Consider the following 22947-nt stretch of genomic DNA (forward strand, 5'->3'; position numbering starts at 1 on the left):
AAATGTTGCAAGAAAAAAAATCCTATATAGTGACATGACGTGGTGGTAATTTATGGCAAAGCTGTTTCCATTCTGCAGGTGATTCACATATATCTCACACAGGCTAAATAAAAAGGCACAAGGTGGAGCCGTGGAAAGGGGGGGGGGGGGGTGCTTGCATTACCTTTAAGCATTTTTTCAAGTTTTTAAAATAATTAACCAATCTTTGTTCGTTCAATTAGCGCGACTCTAAACACGTGCACATACTGTGGGGGTTCGAGCCTATAATCCTGCAAAACGAGTTGAAAATGGCACCCCAGTTTAGAAAATAAAAAACTGATTTTCGAAAATTACATTCAATTCCCCACCAATGGTGCATAAAACAGCGATGTTTAGGAATGAGCTTTCCTCTCAGAATGGAGAACGGGAACTGTCCTTCTCGAAACACAAAACATTTGCGATTTGAAACCATCTACAGCTGTACAGAACATTAAAGGGTTTTTGAATATTGTTATGTAATGGCATTTACAATTCGAAGATTGGTTAAACCCAGACCACATAGATAGGTTAGAAGTTCAAGTCTAACCCGTGCTACCTACATTGCTCGTCGACCGCATACCTATTTGGGAGGTTTCTTCGGCACCTCTGACGCATTTTACAGAGACAGCTTAGTGACATTGTAAATACCAAAGGAAGATTTATTAAGATGGCCATGTGGGTTGTGAAGGGCAGGCAGAGAGGCTTCAATGGGGATATAGACATGTGAAGACATGGCAAATGCAATACATGCGTGGAAAATGTGAAGTCACTTTGTTAGACGAACATTTAAAAAGCAGAGAATTTTTTTGAATGGTGGAGAATTGAAGTTAACATGCAAGCATTGGAAAGGCAACACACCTGCATACTGAAGGCGATTTATAGTAAACCCGCATGGTCACTGGGAAAATGTGCAAACTCCACACAGATAACACCAGAAGTCAGGATTGAACCCAGATTGTTATGGCTCTATTATCTCTACCACAGTGCCACCGTTATTAGACTGATATGGATGGGTTGTGTCATCAGAAAAGGTAGAATGGGCTAGGCTAATTATCTAGAATAGAATAGGGTATCTTTTTTTCCCAGGGTCAAAATGTCTAATAATAGAGGGCATGCATTTAAGGTGAGATGGGGAAAGTTCAAAGGAGGTGTGCAGGGCAATTTTTTTTACACAGAAAATGGTGTGTGCCTGGAATGTGCTGCCAGGGGTGGTGGTGGAGGCAGATACAATTGAGGTGTTTAAGAGCTTCTTAGATAGGCACCTGAGTATGCACAGAATGGAAGGATATGGCATGTGCAGGCAGATTAGTTTAGTTAGGTGTCATCAGCTTAATCAGTTCAGCACAACATTGTGGGCCAAAGGGCCTATTGCTGTGCTGTACTGTTTTGTGTTCTGTTTCTTATCCTCATGCCATACAAAACAGACAGAACTGCTTGTGTTTCTGAGGATTGTTGGTGGTAATACAAGTTGAAACTCTCTAATCTGGCACCTTTGGGACCTGACTGGTGATGGTTCACAGAAAAATTGGACCACAGATATTGTCCTCGATCATTCTCCCCTGAGCTGGAGAACTGTTCTTGTTAAGTACAGACACTCCCTGGGTCACATAAGCATTTCTGAGAACTGTCTGTAACCCAAAGGTTCCATAAATTGGAAACACTGTCGGCTGAGATCATGATAGTTGCACTGGTAGGGTAATTAGCTTCAGATTAGTACAGATCTTAGTTAATATTAGTTAGAATTAGTTAATCAGTACAGATTCAAATCATGCTGGACCACAGAATGCTGGACTAGAGTGTTTCAAATAGCAATAATATTCCTGTTGGCCTGTGCTGCTGTAAGATGCTTCTTACCAGGAGAGGTGCTTGCTGATTGTTAAGGAGAGAAGTCCAGGACGTGGCTGGGATACTGAAAGAAGTTTAATGCCCTCCCCAGGGTTGTGAAGGTTAGACTATCGGTCTCTTCTTCAACTGTTTTACCTCAGCATCTTTCAGCCAACCTACCCACTGCATGCAGCTTCCGTCCTTCCATACATTCTTTTATCATTACTGGACATCTTCATTCATGCACTCAGCATGTCTGCAACCATCTTGTATGTTTTGTTTTATTAGCTTATCCAAGTAGATATCATAGGCAAGGCAAGCATTTATTATCCGCCCCTAATTGTCCTTGAGGACGTGGATGTAAGCCATCCCTTGCATTGATGCAGTTGATCTGGTGAAAGTACTACTGTACTACTAAGAAGAGAGATTCTGAATTTAAACCCAGTGAGGATGAAGAAGTAGTAAAATACTTCCCAGTCTGGATGGTGTGTGATTTGGTGGGGGATCCCACAGGTATTGGAGTCCCCATGTACCTGCTACCTTTGTGTTTCTTTGTGGTAAAGGTTGTGGGTTTGGGAGACACAGATCATTTAATATTGTGATTGGAAGAGGTTAGGTTGTGAGCTACTTACATACATTCTTGCCCTTAGCTCTTGCAGGGGAAACACACTCTATAGTGGCCCCTACACCGGTTAAATGGTGTAGCTGCACTTATAATATCCTCAGTCTTTGAAACTGGAAGTTTGAAAGAGCTGGCAGTTTCTCACAACCTTTTCCTGTCAGAGAAAGAGAACTGTGATTTTCCATGTGCTATCACAAAATATGTTGTGTGGGTGTGTATTTATGTAATAACAGGAGCAGAACTGCTTTCACTTGCCAGTGACAGTCAGCCCAGACTGCAGCCCCTCATGCCAATATGCTGTCATCCAAAAGGAGGCACTGAAGCCGCTGAGCTATTTGAGTCTGACCACATGGTCATCTGTATTTCCTCCACTGCAGATCAGCAGTCTTCCACAGCTTGACTGCAGCCACATAGGAAAACATCACATGGAAGTTGTAGTACAGGCAATAACACACTGAAGGCAGGCACTAAGTGTATCTATAAGGGTAATTAGCCAATATATGTTTGCTTTTTGTCTTAACTGTATGTTTAGACATGGTTTGGAATATTGATCTGGCTTGATGCGGTCCTGAATCATGATTGAGGATGTTGACATATCAGCAATAGAAACAGGAATTGAGATACATGGAGAAATTTTCTTTACTCACAGTTTCTCATGGATCACAAGAATTGTCAGGAGATTAGCATTGACCTTAAGAACTGATGAGAAACCGCCTTCCAGACCAACTGCATTGCTGTGAGGTTGGATTTTGACATGGCCACAAGTGAGATTTCAATCATTTTTCCAAGTTTGACTGTGTGTGATTTTGTACTTGGTGGTCCACCCATGGAATTGCAACCCATATCCTTCTGAGTGATGTCGTGGTTTCACCAGTTGTCAAAGAAGCAATGCTAAGTTGGTGCAACAAATGATCTGCTGGAAGAATTCAGCAGGTCGAGCAGCATCTGTGAGAGGAAAGGAATTGTTGACGTTTTGAGTCGAAAGGGTTTTGACCTGAAACATCGACAATTCCTTTCCTCCCAGAGGTGCTCCTCAACCCTCTGAGTTCTACCAGCAGATTGTTTGTTGCTCCAGATTCCAGCATCTGCAGTCTCTTGAGTCTCCACTTCTTCATCAGTTTTCCTCAGAGCATCTCCAATGCTCTGTTGGTGCTATGTATACAAGCTACATTGACCCTCACTGTGCACCAGAGATCAAGTGAAGATTCAGGGCTGTGGTAAAAACAAATCAAGTTGATTCATTTGCCCTGGGTATTGTTAAGCTTTCTAGTTATGGCAGAACTTAACTCAATCCTGGTTGTAATGAATATTCCATCATCAACCTGCCTTGTGTCTTGATGCTTGAGAGTCACCAACTGAGTCTGTGCCACAGATGCGCCACAGATATGCCACAGATGCCTCCTGATGAATGATGATGGTCTGGTACGGCAATTGAAATGCACAGGAATGTAAGATGCCACAGAGAGTAGTGGACTCTGCCCAGTACATCACAGGAACATCCCTCCCCACCATCAGTAGTATCCACAGGAGGGACTGCCTCAAGAAGGTTATATCCATCATCAAAGATCCCTACCATCTGGGCCATGCTGTCTTCTCGCAGCTGCCATCAGGCAGGAGGTACAGGAAGTCCCACAGCACCAGGTTCAAGAACAGCTACTTCCCTTCACCCATTCGGTTTTCGAACCAACCAGCACAACCCTAATCACTAGAGTTCAGCAACACTATGACCACGTTGATCACTTAGCACTAATATAGACTTTGTTTATTTTTTGTTCTAATTCTGTTCTTTCTAGTAAAAATGGTGTTCAATTTATGTTTTTCTTGTGAATGTTGCTTATCTGATGTTATGTGCCAGTGATGGTGCTGCAAGTAAGTTTTTCATTGCACCTGTGCCCACATGTACTTGTGCATATGCCAATAAACTTGACTTTGACTTTAACTTTTTCTGTTAGGCACAGTCATTATGTGTCGAGTCCAACAAATCTCCAGTTAATGGCAGGTCCCAGGATGCTCAGTTTAATTCCCATCCTGACATTTGTCATACATCCAATTTTTCAACTTTATTTTATCTCTTACCACCTAGGGAGTTCTAGGATTGGTCAGCCTATGTTTTTCTCAAGTAGTGTAGTGAATGAAGTTCACCCAATCCATCTCCTCTTTGGAGGCAGCCCTTCATTCAATGACTGTTTTGCCTGTCAGTATTTGCTTCCATTTTATCTTTCTTGCAGTTTTCTATAATCTTAAAATCAAAAACCTATGACTTTGTAATCACTGTTCCCCAAGTGCTCTCCCACTGAGATCTGTACCACTTGACGTACTCCATTCCCCAGAACCAGATCCAGCAATGCCTCCTTCATCACTGTGATGGGAAGTTACTGGTAGAGAATGTTCTCCCCACTCTCTGCACTGTCTTAGGATAATCAAAATACCCCATTCTAACTACACTATAGTTCTTGCAACAAATTTACTCTCTGCATCCTTTCCCTTCTAACCTTGGGACAAAGAGTTTGTTATGTGGTGAGTATGTTTTAGTACATATTTAAGTGGCACTTTGATGTGTCTGCCTTGCTGTGGCAGCACTGCTTATGTGCTCCTGGGTCCATCCTAGTGGAAGTTTTGCTATTGGCAGATTCAACCATGCATAATTTGTCTGAAGAGTGGGGCGACAAACTAAACAGATACACTAGTCCTCCAGTTTGGGGGTTAGACACAGGGCCATCAACCCTGCCCTCTAATAAATACAGAGACACAAGTGACTTTAGGTGCTGGAATCTGGAGTAACAAATGAGCTGCTGGAGGAACTCGACGGGTCAGGCAGCATCAGTGGAGGGAAATGGATAGTCAGCCTCTCGGGTCCAATTGAAGGATCTCAATGTGAAATGTCGACTGCTCATTTTCCTCCACAGATGTTGCCTAACCTGCTGAGTTCCTCCAGCAGCTTGTTTTTGCTCTAAAAAATGTTTAGAGGGATATGGGCCAAATGGGACTAGCTTGGACAAGTATCTTGGTCAGCATGGACAAGTTGGGCTGAAGTCATATTACTCTGTGACTGTGACTGTAAAAAGTACAAACCTGTTACAGAAATGGTGTATTAATCAATGAATGACAGAATATGACAGATTCTATTTCATTTCAGAAACTATCTTCATTTCAGAAAACCTCCTTCAGAAAATTTTTCAATTCTTTTTAGCCCAGAGCAATCTCAAATCCAGAACCTTCTCATGCAGTGTTGCCAAGAACATATGAGTACCACCATACCCAGGAGGCACTGCAGATGAATCAGCCGTGTGCTTCAGAAGGAAGCTGAATACACTTATAATGATAACATTAAGTTCGACACCTGAAGGGAAGCAAAAGTGAAGCTTTCTGGAAACAATGCAGCAGAAAGCTGAGGAATTCAGTTGACAAACTTGGGTCACAACTATCGAATCATTGAAAGACTTACCAGAAAAAAACAGGAGTGAAGGAGTTTCACTGCTGGCTCCTGCTATAGATATGTAAAGTGTCGCTTACAATTAGGCAATGCTATTAAAATCTCATTTAGGCCTGGGGTAACTGCACAAATTGCCAGAGCATTTTACAGTGGAACCACTTCACAAGAACCTGAACATCCCCTCAGTAAGTGATTCCACTTGATTGTTGAAGGTGTCTGCAAGCAATGCAATCCAGGCAAGTATATTTGAGCACAGCTAGTAACTTTGGGATTTCAGTTTTAAACCAGGCACATGCTAATGTCTGTCAATTTCACAGAGAGGTGTTGAAAGCTAAGAGTTTCACTTTCATTACATTCACAGAATCTTGGACATGTTCCAAATTTCTGCTCAAGGTCATTTGTATAATCACTAATCTAAAATCATCCATGAACCTGCACAATCAGACATCTCAGAATATAATTATTCTTGCAGTGAAAACTATTCCTTGATATATTAAAGAGGTGAGAGCTTAGCACAGGTTTAGTAATGTAAGTAGATTTATTACAAATAATTAAGCTTTTTAATCAGCATGGCTAAACCACCTATTGTGTTTAACCCAGTTTAAATAGCTGAAATTAAGTTGATAGGATCTACACTGAACCATTTACTTGTTCCATTGATAAATATTAGGAAATTAATTTTTCAATACAGCAGTTTTGGAAAACCTATTACTGTCTATTTACATGAATACAATATTAATTTTAAAAGCCATACCTTAATTCAATTGGGGTATAGCAGTTACATGGGTAGGGCAAATTGTCAATACAAAAGATCATATATAATTGATTTGGACTTATATTTAAATGTCTGCAATTAATTGTGCTTGTATGGCTGACTTGGGGCACATTGCGTCAGAGATAAAAGGGGAATCCACTAGAAACTCTCCCCTGCTAACTATTTCTCACCATGCTATCTTCTACTGCATGGATGCTTACAGAGTTCTTGACCATGATTCTTGACATCCTAACATCCACAGTGCAGGCAGATCGTATTTCACAGGAACTCACAGTGGTTGGATCTGTTCTTCAGAATTGAGTATGGAACATGAAAAGTAGAGAGAGGAAGAGGTGGGGAAAAGAGTGAGCAGGGGCCACGTCTACTTAATGTCTTTAGAAAGTTGTTCTCTTACCTCAACCTTGGTGTGATTCAATGGATGGAAAGTCTTTGCATCACAATGGAAGGCTTGACTGAAATCTGCCAACTGCTATTTCTGCTATTTTGGTTAAAGCCTATGTTCCCCCAAGGCATCTCTGGTTCTTTGACAGATCTTGTGCTGCTGTTGGAGACATAAGCTGTTCCTCACAGTTTGTGGAAGGGTGAGTGTTGAGTTCCATACTTATCAAACCAGTTTAATCTTTGCTCTCACCAGAGGCAAGCAAGGATTGGCACAGATTGTAGTATTCCCAACATTTCATGCTGCTATTGACTGTACGTACATCACCTCACTCAAACTTTGCCCTTATCATGAATCTAAAGGGGTTTTACTCCTTCAAATGATCTGACAGGGCAAGGTGCCTGATGTCTTGGCAGTCGTTGTGAACATAGAAATTATATCAGCATAGTTATCAAGACAGAATATTTTCCTTTGGATCATAGAACAGGAACAGGTACAGCACAGGAACAGGCCCTTCAGCTCACGATGTCTGTCCCAACCAAGATGCCATCCCATCGACCTGCACATGGTCCATATCCCTCCATTCCCTGCCTGCTCATGTGCCTGTCTAGGGTCCTCTTAAACTTTGCTTTCGTATTTCCTTCCACCACCTCTCTTGGAAGTGTTTTCCGGGCACCTACAACTCCGTAGAAAAAAAAATTGTGTCGTTAAATCTCCTTTAAACTTTTCTCTTCCCACCTTAAAGCTATGCCCTGTAGTATTTTACATTTTCACCCTGGGAAAAAGACTCTGACTATCTACCCTATCTATGACTTCCATAATTTTTGTGCATGTCTGTCAGGTTGCCCCTCAGACACCACAGAGAACACAATCCAAGTTTGTCCAAACTCACCTGAGAGCTAATACTTTCTAATCCAGGCAATTTCCTGGTGAACTTCTTCTGCACCTTCTCCAAAGCCTCCACTTCCTTCCTGTAATGCGGCAACTGGAACTGCACACATTACTCCAAATGTGACCTAACCGAAGTTTGATACAGCTGCAACATGACTTGCCAACTTTTATACTCATGATTATTTAATTCTATGGCACTCCTCTGTGCACTTATATTTGGAAAGTCAAAGACTGGCAACTGGATGACAAGGATATCCATTTATGATGTGGCTTATTATTCCAGTCTGGAACTTATACACTTATGAACAACAGGCATACAATTTGTTATTAACCAAGAAACATGATTGAACACGCCACTACAGTTTTCAATCAAAGCTTCAGACCATTCTGGTGGAGTCTTGTAATACTTGAGGGGGTATCAAAATTACTTGATGCTGCATGTCGTACACCCTCAGCATCACGAAGTCCCATTAACTCTGAGGCCAGAATCTGAGATGCAAGAACATGAGGCTGAGGAAATGGAGAAAGAGGAGGAAAGGCGACAGGATCAGGAAGAGCAAGGTAGACCGCATCTTGGAAATCCTACTTCTTCCTCAGCAAAAAAACAATCTGCTGGAGGAGATCAGTAGCATCTGTGAGGGAAAAGGAACTGTCAACGTTTCAGGTTAAAACCTCGCATTAGGACCTGAAATGTCGACAGTTCCTCCCCCCCCCACAGGTGCTGCTTGACCCTCTGAGTTCCTCCAGCAGATTGTTTGTTGCTCCAGATTCCAGCATCTGCAGTATCTTATGTCTCTACTTCTTCCTCAGTTTTTCCTGACAGATTAGTCATGAGTGTTAACATTAACCTCTCTATTCACTAGTGGTCTCCATATCTTCCCTCCGCCATTGTCTCTATTCAGATTTCTTTTTGACAACAAAATAATACAAAGCAATACAAATGCACAATCTAATCCACTTTTGTGAACTTAATACTAAATAATGCACTTAAGATAAAATGAATCTGTCATACATTCCCTTTGTGCCTGAACTTTATGGGGCTTTGCCAATAGTCCTCTGCAGTACAGTGTGACCTACAGAAGGCTGCTGATCTTCATCTGAGGAGGCTGAAGATAGCCTAGTTCAGCAGTTTGAGCAACAGCCTGGGCTGACATACAACATCAGGGCAGCAACAGGCCACGCAGGAGAGTTACTTCCATCCGAACAGATCAGCAGACGGATGTTCCATAGACCTACTGCCACCATCTTGTGCTGTACCTTGCAATCCTGGTATGGTGCTGAAGAACAAACTGAAGAACAGCTGTGGTGCATCAGAAGCCTTTGTGAGTAGTGGGATTCGGAGCTGTAGTAGCTTTAGATTCCACTGTCCAATATGAGGTTCCACCGCATTACCAAATGATGTGAGTGCTGTGTTGGAAGCTGTGATATGGACTTCATTTGCTGCAACACACAAAGGTGTGCTAATGGGGAAGACTTCTCCATTTCATATTGGGAAAATGGGCTTCAAGCTCAGTGCAAAACCCTGTCCCAACATGGTGCTGGATTCCTCCATGTTCCTTGATATTCAAGTGCATTCTTTCCAGTCTACATAAGAAATAAGTGCAGGAGTAGGCCATGTGGCCTCTCGTGTCTGCTCTGCAATTCAATAAGAATTCTTGTTAGTGGAGATTTAATGCTATGACTTGCAATAGCAAAGGCTGGTCCATAACCTCAATGACACTTTCCTGCTTTAACTCTAAATTTTTTGGACCACAGTGGTTTATGCAGATTGGGCAGGGAGGTGAACTTGAGGTGAAAGAGCAGATTAGCCATGATCTTATTGAATGGAAAAGCATGCTTAAGGGAACATATCACCTACCCCTGCTTATATTTTCCGTGCTTTACACGGCAGATTCTGGGTCAAATCAATACCTAAAGGTAACTAACTACATAGAACCTCCATAAATAATACTTGCAGACTTTGTTATTGTAAATTGTGGGATTAAATCTCCACTAATAAATGATTACTATTGGCAAGCTTAACAACAGTACATTACCACAGAAAAACGCTGTAAGGTTCATTAGAATTTTATTTAAATATAACATAAAAAGGGAAATATTAAAATACCAACACAATTAAAGAGGCTTTGCCATATGAATACAGTTTAAATTCATTCTGCTTGGAAAAGTGGAGACAGTTACCCACACAACACTGAGACACATTGAACAAACACTTTGAAACAATATATTCCTTCATTGGAAAAGTTGTCCCATTGATTGTGTCTTTATAATGACTGGGCAGCAGATTTTTGGCGCCATCCCTGGCTTTTGATGGGATGGGAATTACTTCAGCACTTGGGTGCCATATATGGGAAGTTTTTAAGAAAAGGATCTCCTCTTTAAACACTAAGTGTGATCCTGTGACTTAATCCCAGTGCAACCCAGAACTTGCAGCAGACCTATCATCAAAAGTTGTGTTCTCGCAGCTTATGATTTAGTACCTTGTGAAAGAAAATAAACTAAACATGCCCAGAAGTTCATAAAATGCATGCCTTTGAATGGTTCTCTCTACACTGAGTGTGAGATTGTGAGTTTGCACTCCGATGTTTAGCGACAGGAGAGTTTGCAAAGTTAAGCGATAAGAACGACTAAATTTTTTCACCAATAATTGAAGTTGTTTTCTAGATTTGAGTATGAACACAGGGAAGGGAAAACAGCAAAGCCATTGGGTCTCCCTGACTGTTTATGGAACTGTGAGAAACATAGCCCTCGATAATCTGGCTGTGGCAATAGAATGTCACTGTTTTGGTCACTGATAGATAGTTTTTGTCATTGACAATGTTATTGACAGATAGTTTTGGTCATTGCCCTTCCCTGGTGCCTGACACCCAAGCCCAGTGACCAGGCACTGCATGGTTTCACATTTCACTGAGATACTTACCTCAGAAATGTGGACTCCTGTTAAACACTTTGAGCTTCAAGGCCCTTACAGAATGGATGGACCTCACTTTTGAGTGTGGTCTATTAAAACTGTTGATGAACTGTCCAAATACTGGCCGCACTCAAATTTATCCGCATCTCGTCTTTTATAGACCTGAATAGTTCTATAATTTAGACATTTCTCTTATCTAAATGAGAATAAAATGTGTTTAAACGCTGTCTAGTACAATCCCCAGCTTTATGTCACAATTGGTCTAGTAACTCTTCAGGCTGTTAATTATTGCTGGGAGGTATAGTGTATAATGCATTACGATTAGTAATGATTAATCTAACTGCGGTTCTGCATTCTGTCACAATTTATCTCAAAGATCCATGACATAACCAGTGAATGTTGGTTAGAAATATACATGCTGTATTGGGTGCACTTCCAAATTTAGTTAATAAATACTATAGGATTACATTGTGTACATGTTGATGTCAATATGAATATCCATCAATTTATTAATGAATAGAGCACATGTAGTAATGTGGCTTGCCCCGCTTGCAATTTTTCACCTGCCACTTTCCTCTTCTTCTCACCAGGACACAGTTCTTCCCTTTCTTCCTCAATGCTGGAGGGGAACCTCGCTTCCAGTTTGTGAATGACACTTGTTCTCCTCCAGCCCAATCCCATTTGCCTGGCCTGATCCTATCACTGAGGCCTGGGAGTTTGAAAGAAGTCAAGACATTCAGTGGATACAATTTGCACAGATACTAATAGAACAACTTCTATTCAATCCATAAACAATAGGCATAGAATTAATAAATACTTATATATGGATTTATAAGAGTGCAAAAAGGATTTTGACATGCTTTGACAACAAATCATTTGAACAATAGTGGCTATCAATGAACAAATAAGTTCAAAAAATAATTAACAGGAATGTACAGCTAACATTCTGATTGAAGGCTTTTAATCAAAATTATTGCTTCAAGTTTAGGTTAATTTCTACTACATCAATGTTTTTATGAATGTATTGAGACACTGTATATTTACTAGTCAAAAACACTTAATCTGTTTGCACACAGATTTCTCAGTTCATTAAGTGGAGATTGAAGTTGTTCCTATAATGGCCAATGTCAAATATTTATGTGAAATAAAAGGCCTGAAGTGCATGGTAGGACTTGCAAGACCCTCTTGGTGCAACAGTCTATCTTCTGCAATTTGTGAGGCACAATGTATGTGCCTCAAGGCAGAAAACCTGACAAGGAGTCAGTGGGCCAAATTACCTTATATGCTGTTAACAATTCTATATTGTTCATGCAAACTGAAAATCAGAAAAACTGCAGATATTAGAAATCTGAAACAAAATCAGAAAATGCTGGAAAAACTCGGCAGGTCATACAGCCTCTATAAAAAGAGAAAAAATCAATATCTAGGGTCTACACCTTTCTTCAGAATTGGGAAAGAGAGAGGTGTAAGTTAGTTTTCAGTTGGCGAGAAGGTGGTGGAAAGATGTGTAGAACAAAGGGAATGTCTCTGATAAATGGGTCAAAATGGCTTAATGGCTGTAGTTACCAACACCTTAAGCTTCTTGGTCTGTAAGGTGGTGGGACCTGCCTGACAGGATAGAAGGTGTGAGTTGGATAAGAAAAACTGAACCAACAATACATAAAAACAGAAAAGGGAAAATGTTGGAAAAGCAAGTCAGGCAGCATCTGTGAAAAGAGAAACAGTTAACGCTTTAGACAGACATGTAACATCCAAACTGAATGTTTCATATCAAAAACAGAAAATGTTGGAAGTACAGATCAGGCCACACCTGTGGTAAGAGAAACTGATTCAATGTTTCAGAAACAAGAAAGCGACATCTATCACTAAGGGCCCTCACCATCCGGGACATGCCCTCTTCTTGTTATTACCATCAGGGAGGAGGTAAAGGAGTCTGAAGACCCACACTTAATGATTCAGGAACAACTTCTTACCCTCCACCATCAGATTTCTGAACAGTCCATGAACCCGTGAACACTACCTCATTATTCCTTTTTTCTGCACTATTTATTTTCATATTTTACATCTTTGCACTGTACTGCTGCTGCAAAACAACAAATTTCACGTCATATAAGTCAGTGATAATAAATCTGATTCTGAATATTTCCAGCATTTTCTGTTTGTGTTTTAGATTTCCAGCATGTGCATTTTTTTTTGATTTTTCACTGGAATGTTCCATATTGTCAGTACAGAGTTACGTTGTTCCAAAGCCAGGACAAAGAGTATTGACGTCCTGCTCCAATTATACAGGGTGGTGGAGGAACCGTATCTGGAATATTGTGTACAGGTCTGATCTCCCTATCTAAAGAAGGTTATGCTTGCTATGAAGGGAGTGCAGCAAAGGTTTATCAGATTGATTTCTGGGATTACAGTTTTGTTTTACGAGGAGAGATTAAGCAGATTGGACCTTTATTCTCTAGAGTAAGGAATGACAGGTGATGTCATTGAAATGCACAAAATTCCTAAAAGTCTTGACAGGGTAGAGTTGATGTTTCCTCTGTGCAGGGTTTTCGAGCCAGGAGTCAGACTCAAAGTATGTGCTCGATCATTCAGAACAGAAGTGAGGAGTAATTTCTTCACATAGTGAATAATGAATCTCTGAAATTCTTTACCTTAGAGGTCTGTGGAGGATCAGTCACTATATTCAAGAAATAAATTAATAGAATTCTCGGTATTAAGAAAATTGAGGGATTTGGGATCAGTATAGTAAAGTGGAATGGAAGTAAAAGATCGGCCACAATCTTAATGAATGGCAGACTGGCCTATTCCTGCTTCTTTGTCTTGTATTCTCTCATAACCTGAGCCAACTGTGCAAGAGGATCACAATATGAAAACACACACACACACACACACACACCCCACACGCGCACGTGCATACAGAGAGAACATGTTTATGCTGAAAATACGTTAAAACTACATTGGATGTCAATGAGTTGTTTTTTCAGTGTTTTCTGAAATTCAAGTGCTTTTTGCATGAAAAATTGACAGGACAGGTTTTTGCATGACATAAAAAAAGTAGTTAAAACAGAGAAATAACAGAACCTAAATTTATCATGACTTCATCGATACTGTAACAGACAGATCTGATACACAGTTGAACCAGACTGTGGTGGGAATTTTTATCAAGGCTGCTAAAAAAAAGAGGACGTTATAAAGTATTTGAAAGATTGCTCAAAATCATTAAACTGTGAATCCATAAAATGACTGTGCAGTGTTTGCTAGTACAGACCTTTGGTGCTGAGTTATTGATGTCCGAGAGTAAATTATTATTGGATAATTGATGGTTAGGTAAGAGCGTTAATTATTGAATGGTTGTGAAGATTAAACAAAACACTTGAGAGAGTATCAAGTAGGCTATTAGTGTCAACTAGATAAATAGTTTATAAACTGCTTGTAGAATTTTATATTTACCGTGCCATTATTCTCACAAAGATAGTTAAATTGCCTTCTGCTGGAGCAATGACCTACAATAAAGTCAAGCGGCAACCTTATACAAAAAAGCAATGTGCAGAATGCTGTCACAGATGCCTAATGGAGTCTAATGACATTTCACAGCAGTAGCTGGACAGAGAGACACCTGGTGCTGACTATTAACATTCCTAAATAGTTAGGATATGGATAAAACCCTAAAAAGTGTAAATGCTTTCCCAATCCAATGTATATGGGCCTGTTGCCATTTTTATATCAGCAGGGAGCATGTCGTGTAAGTCTTGGAGAGATAGGATATGCATTTAATAATACTTAATTTAATCAAGTTGTCAAGTCTGAACTACACAACTACTGGCACATGGTTTTCCCAGGCTTAAGGCAATCCAGCAGTAAGTTACTTCTTGAGGGCCAGGAGCAGCAGCAGTGTTGTCATCCAACACCCTAGTGAAGTATTTGGCCTGCCTCCTGCCTCTCCCTAGCCCACACCATGCTCCTTGTCCATGATCCCCAACCCCCTGGTCTGTCACCTGTTTTCCTCCTATGATCTTAGCCAACCAACTCCTCAGTAAATGCCTCCCAAGTCCCAGTCTGTGGCCAGCCCCTGCTCTTCTTCAAAGATCATGCTCGATCTTCTTTGAGGCCAATCTGTAGTCAGCTCACCTCTCATTATCACAATGGTAACTCCCTCCATGTCCTTAACCCTGACCTGGAATATGTCCCAGGTGAGAATCGCACCTGTCTAGGCATTGATCTACATTTTGCTTCTCTCTTGATCGATGGGTTCTATCCCCACACACCTCTGACTGTCAGTGGTTTTCCTCCTGATCTTGGTCAGCGTATCCAACTGAGGAGGACAGAGTTTCAAAACAGAACACGGTAATGATGAAGAGATCCTGCTGCTAAATTGGCAGGACCTTTATGTGACCCCACCACCCTTATCTGCTTTTGGTTCCACTTACATCTTCCCTGCAACATAAGTATCAGGGCAATGATGTGCATAATTTACTTAATTCAGTACATGTTACACTGCAGGAAGGAAACCTGGTGGCTTATCAGTTCATGCACACTGCCGTATTATCTGTAGAGCCCTGCCATAACTTCAGGGGAAGTGAAGAGGAATCCCTGTGTAAATTTCTGGTCAATTATTATAAAAAACAAAAATTGGAATGAATTAATATTAGGAAATATGACAATGCTTTCTCATTGACCATCATACCATTGCTTCCCTGCACCTCTCTCCCACTCCATTATTTTATTTTAACTGATTAGGGTAGAGGCTGGAGGTGTGGGGTTGACTGAAAATATATGTATCCACTGAACCATCACTGTAACTCAGATATTCCAGTGGGCAGTATTACAAGCTAGGAGCCTGTTTCAGGTATAGTCATGTAGTTTCTTATCTCAGCTTCTGAAGAGAAATTATGAATTCAGGAATACAGAAAATTAACACACACTAACAACCTTACTAACTAACATTACCAACATAACTGAAGTTAGAAGTTTACATACCAATCCAAAAAGGCCGTCTTCCACTGAAGTCCCACAGCCACTGCATGTCCCGTTTTGAGATAACACTCACAAGGTTGCCATGGTGCCTGTTGAGAAGGTGACTTTAAGACTCAGATTCAATGTGGACATTAACTATGCTATAAAATTTCGTTCAATGAGGTGGCTTTTTTGCATTGACACTTTTGTTGGTGTGTTCATTTGTGAGGCCTTCCATTGCTATTGCAGGGAACATATGGAGTGGTAAAATAGATTTGCATACATAAATATATTGCTGCTTTACAAATTCAAGATGATTCTGACTTGAGTTGGACCACATTTGCCAGCTAAGTGTCAGGATGACTTGCAGGCAGAGGGGAGATGATCCATTATTGAGAGATTTTTGCAAACAATTCTAACTGGTACTAATATCTCCTGAATATCATTATTAAGATACTACAATTAAATTAAAATAAATTAGTAACATTAACACATTAAGTCTCACATCTCCTTGCAGGCTCGAGCCGCTGCAGTCCAGGTTGCCTTGTGTTCAGTGTTCAGATAATAGCAGTGATTGTTGTGGAAGGTCCAACCAAAGGGACATTTCTTGGCACTTCGCTCCTGAAATTAAAGATTGCTCTTAAGTATTCAACTTATTATAAATGAAGGTTCTATACCCTGTATTCTGATATCTCTTTGTCAAACATGCTCCATAAATTTTAAATCTTATTGCAAGCTTACAATATAATTCTTACTCAAAATATTGATTTAAGAAAGTTGAGGGGAACTAAACTGGATATAGCTGGAAAGGTGGTTTGTAATGTACAGTTAACCAATGTCCCTTTGACAGAAACTAGTATGTACTGATTACACTGTCAGAGCCCTGGTGCATATTCAGAGGAAAAATAACTTGCAAGTAAGCTAACACCAGATCAAACTAGATAGCACTAATTGAGCCATATTTGCATTGTTTAAAGGGGAATGTGCTTGCAACTGACAGTAGAATGGTTCTAGAAGCCTCAGCAGCTTCATGGAGATAGCATAGCATGAGAGGGACTGGTCACATGGATTTCCTGACACGAACCTGGAGGTCTTGGTCGATGAAATGAAGAGCAGGAGAGGGGACCTCTTACCTCAAGGGGGGCAGCATTTCTTCAAGTCAGATAGTCAAATGAAATCCAGCTTTTCAAAAGATATGTCTTTCAGTTTGCTGTGTGTTTGGATGCATTTTCTAGCCTTTTCGGGACAAAGGATGAGGATTTTTTTTTGTCCTTGCAATGAGTGAGAGCACTAAGTGCCATAGAGTCAAGCATGGAAACAGGCCCCTCAGCCCAACCAGTCCATGCCAACCAAGATCCCCATCTAAGCTAGTCCCATTTGCCCGTGTTTGGCCCATATCCTTCTAAACTTTTCCTATCCACATACCTGTCCAAGTGAAAGTCTGAGTGCTCCCAGATGAATTATTAACATCACCGCAAAATGGGGTAGATGGACTTTAACAGGGAGAATTAATGTCATTAATGATAGGACCAGTAACTGCAAAATTAATTGTGAAATCAGTAACACTGCAGGTAATCCTTACTGTTATTGTAGGATCAAACTCTCTACTTGAACGTCTGGTATTAACCATTGCTCTTCCTAACATTAACTCAGACCCAACTTCACACTGCAACCACAGCACTTCACAACAAGAAACCAAACCACAAGCTTCAACCCTGCTGATTATTACACAACCGATGGGAATATCAGGAATTCTGGTAATAATTCACTCCTGATATTTAAAATGTACATCAACCTAAATACAGATTTTGACAGCAAAAGTATTAATCCATTTACTATCTGTGCTCATAAAATTCACTTAGAAGCTCTCAAGAAAAAAGCTCAGTTTATTTAATTACTCAAATTTTAAAGGTTATTTTTTCATTTTAATTTTTTCCATTATTTCAACGCTGATGTAATGGATCCCAGAGATTCAATCCTGCTTTTCCAGGTGAGTAATGATATGGTGGAAGATGAAAAAAAAGATTAAAGTTGAAAGTTCTACATGGAATTAAAAGTAATATTTAAAAGACTTTAACAGCTGCTTTATTAATACCATAATAACAACAGAGCAAGAAAAATAAACCTTCTTTGCACAACCTTAAAGCCTGCTTTAAGCTTACAGGAATATATTTGCTTTAGAGCTAATTTAAGGGCAGCTTGAGTTTGTGGAAATGTGGACACACACTGCACTAAGGTACTTTAAAAAATCGCAACGTGCCAAGTAAAAATATGGCAGAAATCATCAGGTTTTGTTTTATAAAACAACCAGAGTGTGGATCTTACAACTATTTTTTTTACAGGAGCCAGTGGATAATTGGTATTGGCCAAAGTTAAATCTAAGTATTTATTTATTTATTATTCACATGTACATCGAAACACACAGTGAAATACGTCTTTTTGTGTTGCTAAGAATGTGCTGGGTATTATTTTAAATAGAGTAGTTCAAGTCCCCATTGTACCTCATATGCTGGGTTCCAAGACTTCCAAGAAACTCCATCACATCGGATCATTTTCTGCTCACTTTCATTATAGAACAGAAGGCCTTTGAGGTCTAGAGTGCACCGCTTTCCAAAAGCAATGGCAGAATAGTCCTAAAAAGACCAATATTATTATTTTCAATTGTTAAGGAAAGGAAAGATATTTCAGCAATTCTGCTGGAAGAACTATGATAACTAACAATGGCTTCCTGGTTGTAAGATGTAAAATGGGGAAAAATGGGACATTTCATCAACAATTATTTTCAACAAATTTATAAATTGCATTGGAATAAAAATTAGAATATGTTGGAAATAGTTGGCATTGCTGGAGTCAAAGATGGGGTCCAGCAACCAATATTAGAATTTCACCACAGTCAGCCGTTTCGCATATGGCACTCACTCTTTGATGTTTTCAAATCAAGTCACGTGCATAATCATAAACTTAACCATCCTTACATTAACAGCGAAAATTCCTTTCATCAATTTTTCACTGCCTTTAGCTACCCCACAGATCACACAGCAGCATGATGACTCATTGTTCTCCTGGAGGAGACCAATTATTAGGAGGGTAACTGTAGCAGGATTAACACCAACTGTGCACTTACTCTAATATCCACACATAAGTGGATTTGGTTAAAATAGTTAAGTTTTCGTCAGGTGACTCACATATCTTTAATTGGTAATTGATTTATTATTGCCACATGTACCGAGATACAGTGAATAGCTTTGTTTGTATGCCATCCAGACAGATCTTTCCATGCATAATTGCATCAAGGTGGTACAAAAGGAAAACAGGATGCAGGATATTGTGTTATGGTTACAGAGAAAGTGCAGTGCAGGGAAACAAATTGCAAGGGTCTTGACGAGGTAGATTGGAAGATTAAAAGTTCATCTTTCGTGTATAAGCAGTCTGTTCAAGAGTCATATAACAGCAGGATAGAAGCTGTCTTTGAGCCTGGTTGTAGTGTTCTCAAGCTTTTATATCTTTTACCTGATGGTAGAGGGTAGAAGGGAGAATGACCAACATGGGAGAGGTCCATGATTAGGCTGGCTGCTTTCCTGAGGCAACAGGAAGTGTAGACAGAGTCAACAGTGATAAGGTATCTTTATTAGTCACATGTACATCAAAACACGCAGTGAAATGCATCTTTTGCGTGGAGTGTTCTGGGGCCAGCTCTCATGTGTCGCCACACTTCCGGCGCCAACATAGCATGCCCACAAGTTTGTAACCCAAGTTTGGAATGTGGGAGGAAACTGGAGCACCTGGAGGAAACCCATGCAGACACGGGGAGAACCTACAAACTCCTTAAAGACAGCGGCAGGAATTGAACAAGGGTCGCTGGCGCTGTAATAGTGTTACGAGGCTGATTTGCAGATGATGAAAATGGGGACACAGTGGAAAGATTGTATTGCAGGATGTTCTCGGTTCTGCCCAGCTGGAAACAGATGCTACCCCTCAAGGGCCATATTGTCACAGAATACTTCTGGAGAAGGAGCAATCAATGTGTGTTATACTGGCAGGTCTCCCAGCCACACTGTGCATCCTTGTAAAGTGCATGGATGAGTCTCTAAGTCTACAACATGCATTTGTGATGACACCTTTGTCCATGGAAAGATCAGCCACAATCACGGGACAGCATGCAAAACCTCAGCAAGGGTGCCACATTCAATATGCTTCTTGGCCCATGAACCTGATCCCTCATTACTAGCAAGGAAGTGCAGGGAGTTCATAGAGGACATCGAAGTGAGGGGTTTTCTTCACCCATTTGACCCCTCCACTCACTGCCATATGCTGCAGGTAGAGGACATTTTGTGAGGGGAGGTTGAGCAGCTAGAGGTTGTGGTTCATATAGGTACTGATGACATAGGCAGGAGCAGGGATTAGGTTCTGCAAAGTGATTTTAGGGAGCGATGTAGAAAGTTAAAAAGCAGGACTTCCAGGGTTGTAATCTCAGGATTGCTACTCATGCCACGTGTTAGTGAGGTGAGAAGTAGATACGTGGTATGCAGTTCCATACGTGGCTAAGGGGCTGGTGCAGGAAGGAGGGCTTCAGATTTATGGATCATTGGGCTCTCTTCCAGGGCAGGTGGGACCTGTACAAACAAGATGGTCAGCATCTGAACTGGAGGGGAAACAATATCCTCACTGGGAGGTTTGTTGGTGCTACTCAGGAGGGTTTAAACTAGAGTGGCAGGGGGATGGGAACCACAGCAGCGGGGCAACAGGTGGTAGAGTTGAGGGCAAGAAAGATGATATGACAAGTAAGATTGAAAGGAAAGGCAGCAAACGACAGGCTAATAAACATGGTGGAACTGAAATGTGTTTAGATAAGATAAGATATCTGTATTAGTCACACATACATCGAAGCACACAGTGAAATGTGTCTTTTTGCATGGAGTGTTCTGGGGACAGCCCGCAAGTGTTGCCATGCTTCATATCCACAACTTCCTAACCCGTACGTCTTTGGAACGTGGGAGGAAACCGGAGCACCCGGAGGAAACCCACGCAGACACGGGGAGAATGTACAAACTCCTTACAAACAGCGGCCGGAATTGAACCCGGGTCACTGGTGCTGTAATAATGTTACGCTAACCGCTACACTACTGTGCCTGCCCCTTATTTCAACACTAGGAGTATTATGCGTAAGGAGGATGAACTTAGAGCCTGGATCGGTACATGGTATTACGATGTTGTGCCGTTACAGAGACCTGGATGCGTGAAGGAGAGGACTGGCAGCTCAACATTCTTGGGTTTCGCTGTTTTAGATGTGATAGAGAAGGGGTAAAAGAGGTGGAGGAGTTGCACTACTGATAAGGAAGAATGTCACAGCAGAACACAGAGAGGACATACTGGAGGGCTGATTCACAGAGGCAATTTGGGTGGAGCCCAGAATTAGGATAAGTGCACTTACGTTGAATGGATTATACTATAGGCCCCCCAATAGCCACTGAGAGGTGGAGGAACAGATATGTAGACAGACTGTGTGGAAAGATATGTAGATGGATATGTAGACAGATTATGGAAACAGAGTTGTCATAATGGGGGACTTTAATTTCCCCTGTATTGATTGGAACTTCCTTCATACAAGAAGCTTAGATGGGGCGGGATTTCTTCAGTGCATCCAAGAGCGGTTCTTCAAACAGTATGCGGAGATTCCAACTAAAGGACAGAACATACTGGACCTAGTTTTGGGAAATGAGCCAGGCCAGGTGTGGAAGAATAAATGGTGTCCTTTGACTATACTGGGGCTGATGGGATACTTGACATTGTATGAGAGAACTATGCTTGCAGCCAACAGTAAATCTGGGCTTGGAGCCATCAGGTCTGCAGAAGTCTGCTGAGACCAAACTTTGAAATAAAACAGAAGGCGAGTTCAGTCTTGAGCTCAGCCTTGAGCACCTGATAAGAGGAGCTGGTTGATTTTGTTTTATTTCGATCTATATAACGCATTGATTAATTCTTAAGCATGTAACATCTGTAACTGAACTAGTCACGTGATACTGTATAGCTGTTGTTTTAACACATAAATTGAGCTTGCAAGCTTTTGTATGTTAGAGTCTGGGTGATGGTGGAGATCGCTGCCCACTCTCCATGGCACTATGTATAAATAAAGCCTTGGAATAAAACTCGGAGTTATCGTCTCTTATTGTAGATTAGAGTTTCCATGACACCAGGTGACAGACCTGATAGTGGGTGAACATTTTGGGAATAGTGACCACAACTCATTATGTTTTAAGATAGTTATGAGTAAGGATAACATTGGATCTTGCGGGACAGTACTAAAATGGGGGAGGACAAATGACAACAGGATAATACAGGAGCTAAGGGACATTGATTGGGAGCAACTGCTGTCGGACAAGTCCATGTCTGACATGTGGTAGTTGTTTGAAGACCAGCCTAGCAGAGGTCAGGATCAGCATGTTCCAGTAAGGAGTAAGGACATGGATGGTGAGGTAAGGGAACCTTGGATGACCTGAGAGGTCCTAAATTTAGTCAGGAAGAACAAGGAAGCATACACAGGTTTAGGAAGGTAAAATCAGACTGGGCCCTGATGGAATATAAAGGTAGCAAGAAAATGCTCAAGCAGGTGATTAGGAAGGCCAAAAGGGGCCATGAAATGTCCTTGTTAAGCAGGGTCAAGGATAATCCAAAGGAATTTTATACTTATATTAAGAAAAAGAGGATAACTAAGGAGAGGGTAGGTCCACTCAAGGATAAAGGAGGGAATTTGTGCTTGGAGTCAGAGCAAGTTGCTGAGGTACTAAATGAGTATCTTGCATTGGCATTTACTGAGAAGGAATTGGAGGATAGTGAAAACAGAGTGTGGCATACTAATATGCTGGGACATCTTGAGATTAAGGAGGAGGTAGTGCTGGGTCTTCTGAAAAGTATTAAGGTGGATAAATCCCCAGGCCCTGATGGCATATATCCCGGAATATTGAAAGAAGCGAGTGAGGAGATTGCTGGGGCTTTGACAAGGATCTTTGTGTCCTCACTAACAACAGGCGAGGTCACGGAGGACTGGAGAGTAACAAGTGTTGTCCCTTTGTTCAAGAAGGGAAATAGGGATAATCCAGATAATTATAGGCCAATGAGCCTCGTGTAGGGAAGTTATTGGAGA

At 41.0% G+C, this 22947-nt stretch overlaps 1 protein-coding gene across 4 annotated transcripts in view; it reads right to left on the reverse strand.

Moving 5' to 3' along the window:
• Positions 1-10003: 10003 nt before the first annotated feature.
• frem1a (Fras1 related extracellular matrix 1a) overlaps positions 10004-22947 on the reverse strand; it is a 149768-nt gene continuing 136824 nt past the window's right edge. For all 4 annotated transcript variants that reach the window (XM_052019493.1, XM_052019495.1, XM_052019494.1 and 1 more), the window contains 4 exons: positions 18308-18439; positions 16312-16427; positions 15831-15916; positions 10004-11562 (listed from right to left, as the gene is read on the reverse strand). In XM_052019493.1, coding sequence (XP_051875453.1) covers positions 11363-11562; positions 15831-15916; positions 16312-16427; positions 18308-18439 — 534 coding nt within the window. In that variant the 3' untranslated portion in view covers positions 10004-11362. The remainder of the gene's footprint in view (positions 11563-15830; positions 15917-16311; positions 16428-18307; positions 18440-22947) is intronic.

The sequence above is a fragment of the Pristis pectinata genome, chromosome 7 (assembly GCF_009764475.1).
Source record: "Pristis pectinata isolate sPriPec2 chromosome 7, sPriPec2.1.pri, whole genome shotgun sequence".
In the NCBI taxonomy this organism is placed as follows: Eukaryota; Metazoa; Chordata; class Chondrichthyes; order Rhinopristiformes; family Pristidae; genus Pristis; species Pristis pectinata.